General features: G+C 36.4%; 1 protein-coding gene across 10 annotated transcripts in view; it reads right to left on the bottom strand.

Annotated features, from left to right (window-relative positions):
• SIPA1L2 (signal induced proliferation associated 1 like 2) overlaps positions 1-15,198 on the bottom strand; it is a 151,048-nt gene that overhangs the window by 82,726 nt on the left and 53,124 nt on the right. For all 10 annotated transcript variants that reach the window (XM_074818465.1, XM_074818464.1, XM_074818466.1 and 7 more), the window contains one exon: positions 2,025-3,724. In XM_074818465.1, the coding sequence (XP_074674566.1) occupies positions 2,025-3,489 (1,465 nt within the window). In that variant the 5' untranslated portion in view covers positions 3,490-3,724. The remainder of the gene's footprint in view (positions 1-2,024; positions 3,725-15,198) is intronic.

Here is a 15,198-nt window from a genome sequence, read left to right as displayed (position 1 = left end):
CAGAAAGACATTTTGGTGCCCAAGGCAAAATGCCCATTTTTTTTCCTCTATCCACAATAAACTTTGCTTAGGTGAGAACTGTGTTCAGCTGGAAGTAATCTGGAGACTCCTTACATGCCTGATCCCTTGAGATAATAGGTAGTGAAAATTAAGGTTTTAGTTCCATCACCATGTTTGCCCTGACTTGCTATCTGTCTCATAAGAGCCATCCAAAACAGATTTCTCTCCTCTAGTTTCTGCTACAGCTCTATAGAAAGATACTATGGAACAGGGCATGGCTTATTGTAAAATTGAGAGTCTAACAATTCATTACTGGATATTAAATGAAATCACATCATATTTACTTTTGAAGAACTCTACCTACACAACAATTAGTAACAAGGACAGTAACAATTCAAGTTTCCTAGTATTATACTATGGGATAAAACTCTCAGATACTATTTCTTAACTTTTTAATACTATATCAATGCAAACATACTTTACTTTTAGTCAACAGCAGAAGTTAATTAAAACTAATTACATTTGCATCAACTTTCCAGAAAGGTCTATTTATTTTATATTATTTAATGTGGTTTTGAATATTCTTTATATTTTCTTTTTTTAATCTGACAAGACTTTTCTTCACAAAAAAAATGTTTAGCACTTCAGAACATGTAACTCCACTTCACAAAGAAGTCCTCTTTCATTTGGCTTAATCCTTGTCTGGTTTTTTTTTTTCCCTATCCTGCCACCACCTATGTCCATTGACAAACTTCCTTTCCCTTCCATCTATGCCAATCCTTTCTTCTCTCCGCCCCTCGAAAAATAAGCCGACCTTGTGTTAAAAATATCCCTTCATTCTCTTCCACTCTGACTCCATCAACACTTTTTTATCCTTTACAACCTGCTGCGCTTAAAAGCCATTTCAAACCTCTGAATTTCCTGCCCATTCCTTGCTTAGCTCTTGGTCTTTTTCTTCCTCTTCTGTGAACAATCCAGATTCTTTACTGCCTTGCCTTTTAAATACAGTGTTTTTACAGCCAATATGTTCTAGGTGTCTACCATACTGCGAAAACAAGCACTGTACTGGATCCTCTTTTGAGTCCCTTGTTAAGGGTCACAGGAAGCAGGAGTACAGTACAGTGCTCATTTCCTGATGTTCAAATATAGTTGGAAAGCAGAGGAAGTATGATTTCAAGAAAAGTCAGGCAGTAACACACAGTCTTTTAAGGACAGAAGCAGGGCTTTTTTCTTTTCTTTTAATAACAGCAAAATTTCATAACACAGAAAGGATGGGGACAGGCATTTTGGGGTTCTCCCCACAAAAGCAGAGATTTCACACACATTGCACAATGCAGAACTTACTACAGACATCCAAAGTAGATCACAAAGTGGAAACAGTTTATCTGCATAACGATTCAAGCCAAGATAATTACTCTGCTGAGAAGAGCACCCTGGCACTTTGCAGTGTGAACATATCCTAAAAGAATAGGGTAAAAGTCTAAGAGAAAGGCACAGAACAACCTTCTTTAAGCTGAAAAACTAAGTATCATCAGAAACTCGCTGTTTAAGGAGTATGTATATGTGGATACAGTATGAAAGGCCCCAAGAGACACTTGAAGACAATAAAATCTAGAAGAAGGGAGTCATACGCCTCAATAATAAAACCTTCTCTTTTGGAACCACTTTTTAGAAAATAGTGATTTCTACCCTGGGTATCAGTATCCAGTGCATTTACTTGATATAAATGTCTTCTCCTCCTCCTGCCCACCAAGAAAGTTTGATTCAGAGAAGTTAGTTTACATATTAATTTAAATGACCCCGCACTAACTTACACAAGTATTGCATAACTTTATATATGACCCACTGGTTGTTGAGTATCCCTCTGGGAGAGCAAGAACAACAGGCTTAATTTTAGTAAAGAGTTTCAGGATTCCCTGTAACGCTTAGGTCTCTCTATAAAGAAGAAGGAAAAAATAATCTTCACTAAGCAACTTAAATCTAATGCATGGGTATCTCAGAACCGTTACATGAGAAAAATTTACCTTTTCCATAGAAGAACTTGCGGTAATAATATGCTCCAAGATCAATGTGTTCTATGATGTAACGCTTCACTTTCTCTCTGTGAATGGACTGGTTTTCTCTTGGTACTTCCAGTACTGAAACACCAGCATTTGTGCAATGGGAACTCAGAGACGACTCAAAAGAACAACTTTCACCTGAAGAAAAAGATGCTGAATTTGCCCTAGAAAGTGCAATCCGTCTATCTCCTTCTCCACCAGTTTCATTCCTGAAGTAAGGGCAACTCAATACTAAATCATTGCTTTTCCCATCACCCTCATCAGCATCCAAATTCTCTTTTGAATTGAGGTCCTCTTTGCTTCCCAAAGGAGATTCACAGTTTCCCGTTTGGCCTGCTGGCATCTGAGTTTGTGACGCAGCTGAAGCCCCAGTGGTTATATTTTTTCTTTTTCCTACATTTACTCTGGTAGCCATTGCTTCATTTATGTTAAACAAAACGCTCTGAACATCATAATGTGCAAAACATTTCTGACAGTTCCAAGAACGAACATTTCTGTCAAGTCTATCATCCAGATCAGATGAAAACTTAAAAGTTTCATGCTCACTTTTAACTGTTCGTAATTTTCTAAATAGAGATGTTTCTACTGCGTCTGATTTTAGTCTCCTCTTGAAAGATTTCTCTCTGTCTCGACCAATAAGTAGGGCACTATCCATATAATCCAAGCCAGAAATCCTAACAAATTCTCCCCTAGAAATCTGTGCAGCAGCATGTAGACTTGGAGAAACTGTAGGATCACAGTGGAAAAACTCAGAAAATCCAAATGGAGCAAGGGTTTTATGTTCAAAATTTTCCACTCGGTAGCCTCTTAGCATTGCAAAAAAATTTTCTCCAGACAAGCCTTGCCTATCAATTGAAGAGGTACTACCATATTCTCTATGAAGAGCTGCTCCAGTATTTGGGTTAACAGCATTCTGGTCTAACACATCTTCAGCATCAATATCACTTATTGTCACATCACTGTTGCTTCTTTGCCTTATGGGATGAAGACCCCTTTGAGGGGAATGAACAAAAAGATCTCCAATCGAGTATTTTCCCTCTGTAAATTCCAATTCTAGCTCTTCTTGCTGTCCATCACTTTGGTCATTTTGTCCATTTGGAAGTACTGAGCCAACACCTTCATAACTGGTTGGAGGTCTGTTTTCCCAAGCAGCTTTACTTAGCTCTTTAGAGCAATCCTTTTTAGGAGGCCATTCAGATACCCTTGCTCGAACACCCATCTTAGGCACAGCTGGTGTACCATTTGTTTGATTAGTTTCAGTTTTGCTAGGTGCATTTGAAGAAACAGGAGGACCCATGCTACCATTCAAAGCTTTAAGTTTTCTAGCAAAATAATCATCAGATTGCATGCTTCTTGAAGACTCCCTGAACTTTGAGGAAGTTCTACTAACTTTGTGCTTATCTTCTTGTAAAGACCTTTGATCACTCATGTCCAGTCAGTGGGAGGGGAACCGCTACTATTGCATAAATTTACTGTTACTTTTGTTATTACATTGTCTTTTATGGGCCAATAAACTGGATATAAAAATACAGTCTTCCCAGAAGTGCATGCAGAAACCTCAGTGTACCATTTTTGTACAACTTCTGTCAGCAGAGCAATCTTAAAACATTTCCTTCAGTTCAGACGCATTCAGTTCAGTATTAATCCAGACAAATTTCTTTTATCTGTTTATAAAAAAAAACAGAGAAAGTATATTAAAATGTTTATAGTCAATAACAGTAAGCTTCTAGTATTGCTTGTATATACATAATACCCCAAGAAACTGGAACTAATGAGACATGCTTTGCATGGTTTTCTATCCTCTGCCTCCTTAAAACCAGCCAAATGCAATAATCCCAGTTTCCCACATGATTCTCACGGGATGCAGTTTGAACCTGCATCTCTCTCATGGGCTAACCAGTGCACGCACACTGAATAGCAGATCGGGTTCTGCCAAGCGGACTAGCCACATACTATGCTCTCTGCATTTCCTTCAATGCTGACAGCAACTTAGATGCCTACTCCCTGTCTAAGCACTAGGGTTTTTTACATAACATCTTTAAGACACCATTTTCAAGTTTGCTTGAAACTGGCTAATACACACAGGAGTTGCTGGGGCAAGACTGGTAGAAAAAGTAAGTAAAATATGTGAAACAGATAGAACCTCAGACAAAGAAAAGTGTTTTGTCCCATTTAAAATAACATTTTAAAGATAAGTAATCTTTCCACTATGATTAATTCCGTGAATAACTGTATTTAATCTTTTTCTTTTCTCTCTCTCCCTAAAGGGAGATTTACTTACATTCCTTTATTTGAAGTGTAAACTATTATTTAGCTGTGTAAACTTGGTTACTGTGCTAAAGAACATGTCTGTTGTCTTCCACAAATAAGAAAAGAGAGCAGCCCGATTGATAAGTGTTAATTTGATTAGAAAATTGGAATTGTTAGGATATAAAAATATTCTTCAGTGGCTTTAATGGTCTTAACAACATGACTCGTGCTGTGAAGATTCATTTCCAGGCAGAGCCCATCATTTAACCCATTGCATAAAACTAGACTAAAATAAGAGACAAGACAGCATGTTATGTACTTCCTTTTCAGCTTTTGTTCCTTGAACAAACACGCCAACATAATGATCTTTTAAGATGCTGCAAATAAGCATAATATGCATTTACCAGAGTTTAAAAAACAGTCAGATAAAGTTAGCCTGGAACATGAATTCTCCCCTTATTTCAGTGAAGATAAGAGGTGGTAAGAGGAGCTCAGAAGACAAGTGGGTTTTTCCCCTCCATTTAATGCCATAAAAATTCTCAAATTTGGGAAGGAAAAAAAAAAAAAAAAAAAAGAGTGTGAGGCAGGGGGCAAAGGAATAATACAAATTAAAACTTGAGAGATTATTTTTTCTGCTTGTGAGAAATAAACACAAAGTTGTGTTTGATACAGCAAGCTGTAGGACTCTTCTACTGCAATAGTAATAAACAAAAGTTAGCTACAATAGCATCATGATTGACATGGCTTCTATGTGACTGTTACTAGGAACGGGTAATAATAACAATATATCATTGCAGTTTACTTTCACTACATACAAATTCCTCAGAACTCCTGTTTGATGGTCAATTATGTCAATTAAAACAAAGTTTTTGTTCCTTACAGGAGTCCAAAATATTGTTTAAAAAACTGATATATTCAGAGAAACGGTATTTCAAAAGCAGCATATAGGATTTTTAAACGTTGACTTATGAAAATACAACACAATGAGGAAAATATCAGTCATAGAATCATGAAATGGTTTAGGCTGGAAAGGACCTTAAAGATCATCTAGTTCCAACCCCCTGCCATGGGCAGGCACACCTTCCACTAGACCAGGTTGCTCAAAGCCCTGTCCAACCTGGCCTTGAACACTGCCAGGGAGGGGACATCTGCAGCCTCTCTAGGCAACCTTTTCCTGTGCCTCACCACACTCACATTAAAGAACTTCTTCCTTATACCTAATCTAAATTTACCCTTTTTCAGTTGAAAACCATTACCCCTCCTCCTGTCACTACACTCCCTGATGAAGAGTCCCTCCCCACCTTTCCTGTAGCCCCCTTTAAGTACTGGAAGGCCGCTATAAGGTCTCCCCAGAGCCTTCTCTTCTCCAGGCTGAACAACCCCAACTCTCTCAGCCTGTCCTCAAAAGGGAGGTGCTCCAGCCTCCTGATCATCTTCTTGGCCTCCTCTGGACCCGCTTGAGCAGGTCCATGTCCTTCTTATGCTGGAGGCCCCAGAGCTGGATGCAGCACTGCAGGTGGGGTCTCACCAGAGTGGAGTAGAGGGGGACAACACCCTCCCTCAACCTGCTGGCTACACTTCTCTTGATGCAGCCCAGGATACGGTTGGCTTTCTTGGCTGAAAACGCACATTGCTGGGTCATAGTCAGTTTTTCATCCACCACTACCGCCCAGTCTTTCCCTGTATGGCTGCTTTCATATACATCAATATGCTTAATATTTTGGGGGCACAAGTAATATTACAAAGGTGAAATACAAGAAAACTTCTGTGGAATACACATTACTATGAACAGCTGACAGCTTTATCATCTCATCGAGGGTTCTGTATACAATCGTAGAAATATGAGAAATCTTTGCCAAACAAAAACACTCAGGGAAAACTAAATTATTCTAGAACCACCTTTGTTTCTGCAAGAATATAAAATAGCGAGAACACAGAAAGCTCAATTTCACATATTGGGAAAGATATTTAACATCTTATTGAAGATTAAATTAATTTTCTTTGAAATGACAGTGAATTACATCTTCTAGCCTTCTTAACTTTTCCTACATAAAAACTATTTATAGAAGTCATTAGTGTATGCAATTTTTTGAAATAAAAAATAACCTCTTAGAAAACAGGAAAGTACATATAAGGTCAGAAAAGGTTATCCTACAAAAATTCAATTCTTTTCTTCCCTTGTGTTAATCCTTTTTCTGTCATAAGCATTTGTGCAAAAAGTAGTGAACTGGACCAGGAACATAATCCAGGTAGAAATTAAATTGGGAATGAAGTGGTGGAAGGCAGAAAGAAAGAACAATAAATGCATACTACCACCCCCTTTATTTTCAATCCAAATCCACAACATGATTTACTGTTCAGCCTCACAAACAGCTGTATTTGTAGAAGGCAGGAGAGAGGCTGAAGGTCATAGGAAAGCAAGACTTTTTTCTGGTGGTGGTAGCTTAAATTCTTGATGAAATATGGCCTGAGTATTTTAAAACTAAGGTACATTGCAGAAGGTAGTATTTAAAAAAGGGAGTTTTTTTTCTTTACAGGGTAAAGCTGGTGTGATAGAAGACCAAAGAAATGCCTGTTTTGGAACTGTAGACTGACATTTTATTGGAAATACTAATATTTGAAGATGTGTTGCAATATATTTAGGGTATACTAGTAAATATTTTTTTTTAATCTGAAGTTCGCCAAATTGACAAAATCTGCCAGGTTTTAATATAAATGACCATTCCTGTAAATTTCTATAACTCAGTAGAACAGCATGTTTTGGTTGACAGCTGACCTGTGGTGAGGGATGGTACTATACTATCCTGTATTTGTTGTTCTTTAAGGTTTTCCTCTCTCCCTGGTAAGAATTTGGCAGCTCACAAACATCATTCCCCTACAGATGTTGATACTATTTATTATAAACCAGTTTAGTTTGCTGAATTTAATAAAATATTACTTCCACAAAGAATGCTGTCAATATGATCACAAGCATCCTTCTCTTCATGCCTGTACAGTCCTTTTGGTCAAGTTCTTCACTTCTCTCTCTTTTCATCTCATTCTAGCATTTACGAATGGAATCACTGACAGATAGGGTCAGAAAAGAAAAGCTGGATGCCTACCCTGCTGTTGTGCTCCTGCCAACCCTTTCCACTAAGGCTGCTGGATGTTATGCAAATAACTTAAGTTCCTTCCACACAGCTACAAAGACTTCGTTCTGAGCTCAATACAGCAGCTGGTTTGTTAGCCACAGTTACAGTTCTTTAACATGGAATGATTCCAAGTTTCCTGGGGACCTGGATACATGCCCACAAATGTTCCTGTGCCAGTAGCAGAGCAATGAATAAAAACTTTACTATTGGACTATCCTGTCAAAAGGAGGCTGTTTGGTAACGCTGCCTCATGTCAGCCTTGATAGATGGAAATGAATTATTTAAGAAGTCTTTCTGTGATCATTTTGTTGATCAAGACTTTGGAAATCTGCCCCTATTATTATGTAATGTTATCATCCTAAAAAGAATGCATAATTTGGATGAAAGCATTAATCTCTACTATTTATCAAGATGACAATTCTATAAACCATGACTCTCAAGCTCTACTAATCTTAAAAAATGGGAAGTGCAATTTGATAAAATAGGAGGATAGGCAGGAATAGTATGCCAAAAGCTGAAGATCAGAGATTTAATTTGCATTCAATTGATTCTACACAGCATCTTCTGTGTGCTCAGGGTCTGGTCAGTTTCCACGCTTCAAAGAAACACCTAGTAGGTAGTAGTGTTATGTATTTTGCCAGTATAGCAGAGTAGCAGTTACACAATGGCTACTTTATGGAATCCAAAGTTTGCAAGAAAATTCTGCCTTCGGGCCCATACTTTTAAATGGAATGAAAAAGAACAGCACAGAGGAGAAATGAACATGATACGTAAGCTGCTTGTATTTTTACACCTTCTGGACCAGATAAGTCACTGAACAAATCTATCACAAGGTATCATTTCCTAAAAGTAAGGTTGCTACGAGAAAAAAGGTAAGTCACTTTTGAAAAGGAAGAAAGTGATACAAAAAAGGTTTTTTAATGCAAGTTCAAACTTGTTTCAGTTTGCTTATTTTTAAAAACAGACTACATTAGCAAATGTTTTTAGATTTACATATTTTCAGTGTATCTATTAACAGCATTTATTTCTTAATGATTCCTAAATTGGAACTGTCCAATTTTCAGAAATAAAATGAGGGCCATGACTGGTTTTCAAGCCATGCTACTTATTTGTGTGCCCAAGACAAAAAATTCTTGTCACATTGAACTGTGATATCATATCATATGACAGTTGCTTATGATGTCACACAGGAGAATTATTACTACAGATAGGAGTATGGAAGAGGAAAATGAGTTCTTTATGCATTTGTTTTCATGCAAATGTCTTTAGAAAACCATGATATTTAAGCATAATTGTCTTTAAATAGAATATTTCTTTCAAAGTTTTCCATGAGGCACAGTGAATATTAAAGGATAACACCAACTATAATTGAGCCATTTATTCAGATTGCAGCTGTGGAAAATGGATTGGAAATAATACAATGAACAAATTATGAGCACAGCTCATGAAAAAAATGGTTCAAATTATTATACATGAAATTTACAATTAAAGCTATAACTACTACAGTATAAATGGTTACTTCTCATATGCATATTTCAGATACTTGATTAATATGCAGACATAGACAAGAGGCAGAATAAGGATGGGAAGCCCCTCATTTGACTAATGGAAATAATATGAGCTGCTGTGTAGTGAATATTTGTTGCACACTTCCTTAGTTGTGCTGTATTTCTTCACATTTACAGTCTTTGCTTGTGAGAGTAGAAACTGAAAAGAATCCTTCATTGAAATGACATAGTTACAGAAATGTATCTACAGAATAATCCACCAACAATCATACCACAGCTTAGCTGATTTGGGGGTTGGGGGAAGGAGCTATAACCAAGAGTGACAACAGCCTATGTGATTCTCAGTGCTGGTGTAAGACCAGCACGTTTCTTATGGAATTGCAGTGGAATTGCACTAGTTTGGGACTGATGCAAGATTTGGGGGAAAAAACAAAACAAAACAAAAAACCCAAACATACTCTTCAAATTTGTTCTTCAAATACAGTTCTCTTCTCCAACAAAGAAAATGACATGTAAATATGGAGACAGAGATGCAACATGTAATTTTGGAGCAATGGATCTTTAGAACACAACTCTGAAATCCACAGCTGTTCAGTATTGTTCAATGAAAGGTGTTTATTTTTTAGAAAGAGAGACCTCCAGTCATAACTGCTCTCCTTCATTCACAGGCTGAGAAAAATCTCATCACCACCTACAGGAATAATTGCATAAGATATAACAGTGAAAAGCAGACCCCTCAAAAACATTAAGACTTATATTTGCCTTATGGTGAAGATCCCTACCTGTCCTATTGGCTTTTCCAGACAAAATAATCCAATAACTCATACCTTCCAACTACTAAATACTAAACTCACTACTATTAGTTGGGTAGGTTTTTTTAAATATACTACAGTCATTTATTGAAAGAACTAAAAAAGCAGTTACAAAATATATACACTTACACTGGTGTAACTCATTATCCCAAAGAATACCTAACACAAAGTTCCAGGAGCATTTCTTTAGCATATCTTCTATTACTTTCCCTGAATATTTGCTCCTATACAATGTAACTCAATCCATGCATTGTTTCATTAAAAAACAGTTTAAGTTTTTCATCAAGCAATGTAGGTTATCTCTCAGTGAATATCAATGTTTTATACAGAGCTGTTACTGACTATAACATTACTGTCACTGATTTTAAACTTTCTGTTAGAAATCACCCTCTGTGACTGAAAAATATGTTTAGATAAATTTGTGACTGGGTGTTTTAGCACTGTATTTTCTTAGAATATTAATACCAATATTCTATTGTTCCATTAGCACAGGTTTTGACACCAAGATGCATTAAGGCTAACTCAATTTCCAGAACAAACTGAATATCCTCCTATTCTTACAGCTCTTTTATAAACAGTTCAATTATGTAGCCTATGCAGAGTTTAACTATGAAACTAGAACTGAAGTTATATCTTGTTCAGGTTGAACCATGTAAAGTAGCAGAGTGAAATCACAATTATGTTGAAATCAATAGCAAAACTACCACTGACACACACACTGAGAATCTTTCATTTCTACTCCTCCAATTCAGTTCAGTTATTTTTAATTGAAATTATGGAACCTAACGAAATACAGTAAAGCCTACAACTTAATGTATCTAATGAAGTAAAAAGGAAACATCTTAATATGAAATTCTTAAACAAAGGAATTTTTCTAGGGAAGGGTTGAAAAAACATCTAGAAGCTCTGACCACTTATTATCCCATGAGCAAGAGGGGGAAAAAAAAAGGCACCAAACTCCTCATAGATTATTATTACCCAATACCATTTTTTGCAGCCTTTACTAATTGCAAATAGAAGTTATATCCCTGTCAGTCAAGTTCTTGTATCAGTGAAAATTTTAAACAGAATTCAAACTGTCTTTGTTTCCTTTCATTCTTTTCATTCATGAATCTAGGTGTCCAAGGGCAGGATAACAAAAAAGAACCCTACTTATCAAACATTAAATAATTTGTTTTCTACAGGGAGACTAAAACAACATCCAGAACATAATTTACATGCATGCAGATTATGTCTTCAGGACAGAAAGCAGTATGGCAGACTGGATGACTCTAAGACATTTCCCTACCTTAATGTATTTAGATGTACTTATCTCTGTGCCTCCAACATTTCATAGTAATTACAATTTCCTTGTAAATATATTTATCTTTAAAGTACTGATAATACAGAATTTTAATTCCAGTTTCACCTTTGAGAATGAAGTGTCTTCAACACATAATGATACAGGTATGTCATAAACAAGATTCAGACAAAGAATCAGTCAGCAAACAAACACAAGTAAATTTCGTATAATATTTTATATATTCAGTGTAGTTCAAGAGCTTGCAAAGTAAGGAGTAAAAATCTGTTTGTGACATGTACTTTTCCTCAGCTAGTAGAACCTATTCAGTAAGAGTTCAGATCAGACAGAGCACGAATTATTCTGGAAGAGTAAAGATGATTCACTTTCAGTTACAATACTGAAATATTGCATTGAAGCAAGATCCACTCAAAACCAACAAAAAAGTAATTTTCAGTGGTCTTCTCAAGCAAGTTGAACAACCTTGGAATCTTCAGGAGAAACAGTACTGTTTACAGGCTCAGAAACTGTCATATGTCCACTGATTCTTGAATTGCCCCTTCCTGCTTGAATGCATGTATTCTCATTTAAATTGTATAATCCCCAAGGCAGGGACTGTTTCTGTTCCAACAGGAATCCTCATAGATGACCCCACTGTACAAGATGCTAAATACTATGATAATCCAGTTGGTAAACAACAAGTGTACCAAGTCACTTTCAGATGCAAAGCTTAGAAAGATAAAGACGGGACTTGTGCACCACATTCACATCATTCAAATACAAGGAAAAGGACTACCATGTACTGACTGTAAGCAATCATTTGCATAATCCAAAAGGAAAGTCAGTAGTTGCTGAATAACCTGCCACATGAAAATGAGCTTCTGCCAACTAGTTGTATGCATTGGGATAACACTCAAAAGAAAAATCCAGCATCTGTAAACCAACTAGCAGAATATTATGCAGAAAGGAGAATATTCATACTGTATATTGAGAAAAGAACATACTACAAGTGTTTCATTTCAAAACAAATTTTTTACCTTCAAGCTGTTAATACACATTAACAAATACTAAGAATGCTACGGTTTTTATGTAGCTTTTATAAAATACTGGCAGAAACAAAAAACAACTCAGCAATTTAGAAGAAATAATGGAAGTGTATTGCATTATTTTAAAACAATGAAAAGGACATATTCTACCTTCTCCCTGAATCAGTCACATTAGAAATTATCTTTTTTTGTTACAATTCTAGCTCAGCGCACAAAATGGTTCTTGAAATTCCAATGGAAAAGCACTCTGCACAAGAGCAGGCATAGAGAAAATCAAGGGGAAAAAAAAAAAACCAACCCACAGAATATTAAGAAATGTTTTGTCCATTTCATAAAAAAAAGTAACACTAAGAATTTTTGCTCTCACAATACATAAGAAATTGCTATAGATAGAATGATGTGATAGAAAAATTAGAAGTAGTTAAATAATATCATTATCTATACTTATCAGTCTACAAAAATTTGAACAGACGGTGATTTCTAACAGAAAAATATGTTTAGTTAAATTTCTGACTGAATGTGTTAGCACTGTATTTTCTAGACAAATTATCTCAAACATTTTTTGGGATATGCGTGTGGGACTGTTTTCACATACTGCATACAATTGCTTTTGATTTTCTGAAAAAATTAAGAGAATTGGAGTTTGCGCCTCCTGCGGTATCTGAAGAAACGGTTTTTAATTAAAGGTTGATATGAAAGGAGAGATGTGCTAACATTGACTGTTTTCCACATTCGAAGGTAGAAATTTGGAAGCGGGTTCAGAGGCTGCACTGAAGTTGAATAAGGAGTCAAGTACTGGAAGAGGAAAAACTGTTCAGTACAAGAATAAGATTGCAAGCTTTGACTTTTCAAAGTCAATATGCCACAAAAATTTGTAAGAGTCAATTCAACTTTTTATAAGTCTACTACAGTGAGGCCCAAAATAAAGCTTTTTCATCCACTCAGTGACAAGATAAAACAATAAATCTATTAAACAGCTGAGGCTGCCTATTCCATAAAGCAGGTTTCAGATTCTGACATAGTACTCGGAGCTTTTGAAACGTACAAAGCTATTTTTAGCCAGAACAAGGAAGTTCTTTTATATGTTTCTATTATAACTGTGTTTCATAGCAAAATGTTGCTTCAGGCTGCAGCAGAGATTAAGCCTGCCATGTTCACACTGGAGAGGTCAGACTATTTGCACTGTCCTAAGCACTTACTTGGATTCCATGGTATGAGCTCACAAACCCATACATTGGGCATCATCTCCAGAGATCACCAAATTTCTCCCAACAGCAAAACACTTAGCACTAGAACAGAATTAATGCTACTTCCACCAGAAATATTCTCTCCAATGTATCATGAGACATATTGCATATGACTTTTAAGGGCACATAAACTTCTGAACTAGAAAGAAACAGCCTCCTTAAAGCAAAAGGCACACCCAGTATATCCATTGGTGAAAGAGGTAACCAAAGAAGGTGCATGGATTTTAATCATGGGGACACAACAGCTTGAGTCTGACAAACAAACTCCTCATTCCATTCCAAAAATCTTCTGTTTTGAAAAATTACCATCAATAAGACTGTTAGTGCCCAATGGAAACAGATGTTCCAAAGTGGATTCAATAGTAAAAACTGTAAGGACTGAAAGTGATAACTGAGAAAAGGTTGAACTTTTGTGCTGCTTATGTTCACAAGAAATGGGTATGTCATCCCACAGGTCTCTGTATACTTATTCACAACAGACCCTGCTGGCTCAAAATAATCAGATTTTTGCATTTAAGGCATATGTACAAGAACGTATTTTACAGACAACCTCTCAAAGGTCCATCAATTACACAAAACTTTGGGTACCACAGAACATCTGGATATGATATTAATACTCAGTGCCTACAAAATGACACTATTGTGTTATACATACTATTTTATCCCATTTCCTGTTGTACGTAGGTATTTGAGAGAAAACTGCAATGATTAACATAAGATTTGAAAAACTTTATTAAACATAGATTTTGTGTAGATATGCCCTTGTATTTTTCCCCCAATATCACAGACACATTCTTTGTGATTTTTCCTGTAATAACGCTATCTGATGATACTCAAGATGGTCTACAACAGGACTCCAATTTCTGTATCTATTAGAAAGGCTCACATAATGTTCCAGCTTCTTTTGGGAAAAAATATTATTCCAGAAAACCACTGTTTTGGTGATTCTCTAGAGAATTCCTACAGACAGTTCTTACACTCTTACACTCTGTGACAGCAGAGGGTCGTCCTCCAGCTCTTACTCTGTCATGCAACTAGGCAAATCACAAATTCACTCTACAGCCTCTCTGCGTATATGCAAGCATGTGACTCCTCAAACATTCTACAGTTTCCCAACAAAATGCACAAAGGCAATGAGCTGATTCCCTTCCCTTCTTCTGCTAGACCTATTCCGTTCACCTGACTTTTCCAAACACCACCTGGCACTGAACAATACAGTTTGGGCAAAAAGCACCTCTCAGACAGACAGCCTAGAGTCCAGTTGTTCTACAGCTTCATATAGCTATTACCTAGTTCTTACCAAGCGAGTATTTACAATAATGAACAGAGTGTTCCTCAAAATTTTTCAGCATGTAACTCCTGTTAAAAGTCCTGTCTTTGTGCCATCCTGATCAGCTGTGTTCCTCCAGGTCGGATGAAAATAATCTGTAATTACTAAATGCAACTGTAGACATTAACTTACACGCTCTTTAGAAACAGAGCTGCTTCAGCTAACACCACTTTTTCTAAAACTTTGCAACCTCTGGGCAAAGAGGAATCACAAAGTGGATAAAATGCAGTTTTAGAAGTTCAAGTTCATTTTTAAGGCAGAAAAAAGAGCTTAAGTCCACATCATTGTTACAACAAAGGAGAATTTGAATAATCTCACCCATCATAAAAGTCTACAACAATGAAAAAAACCTAAAAACATGCTCTCCCACTAAATAATAAATAACCATTTAACCCTACCAATGACAACAGATGGAGTGTTCAAAAACTCAAAACATTCTAGAGTGGAAGAGATCTAAACTTCAGCAGGAAGAGAGTAGAGAGGCACATTTTATGAAAAAAATAGAAATACTAGCTTTGCTTCTGTTTCTTATGTT

This window comes from Strix aluco, chromosome 3 (genome assembly GCF_031877795.1).
Source record: "Strix aluco isolate bStrAlu1 chromosome 3, bStrAlu1.hap1, whole genome shotgun sequence".
Lineage (NCBI taxonomy): Eukaryota > Metazoa > Chordata > Aves > Strigiformes > Strigidae > Strix > Strix aluco.
The sequence above is the reverse complement of the archived record's forward strand: the minus strand, read 5'-3'. Positions and strand labels throughout refer to the sequence as shown.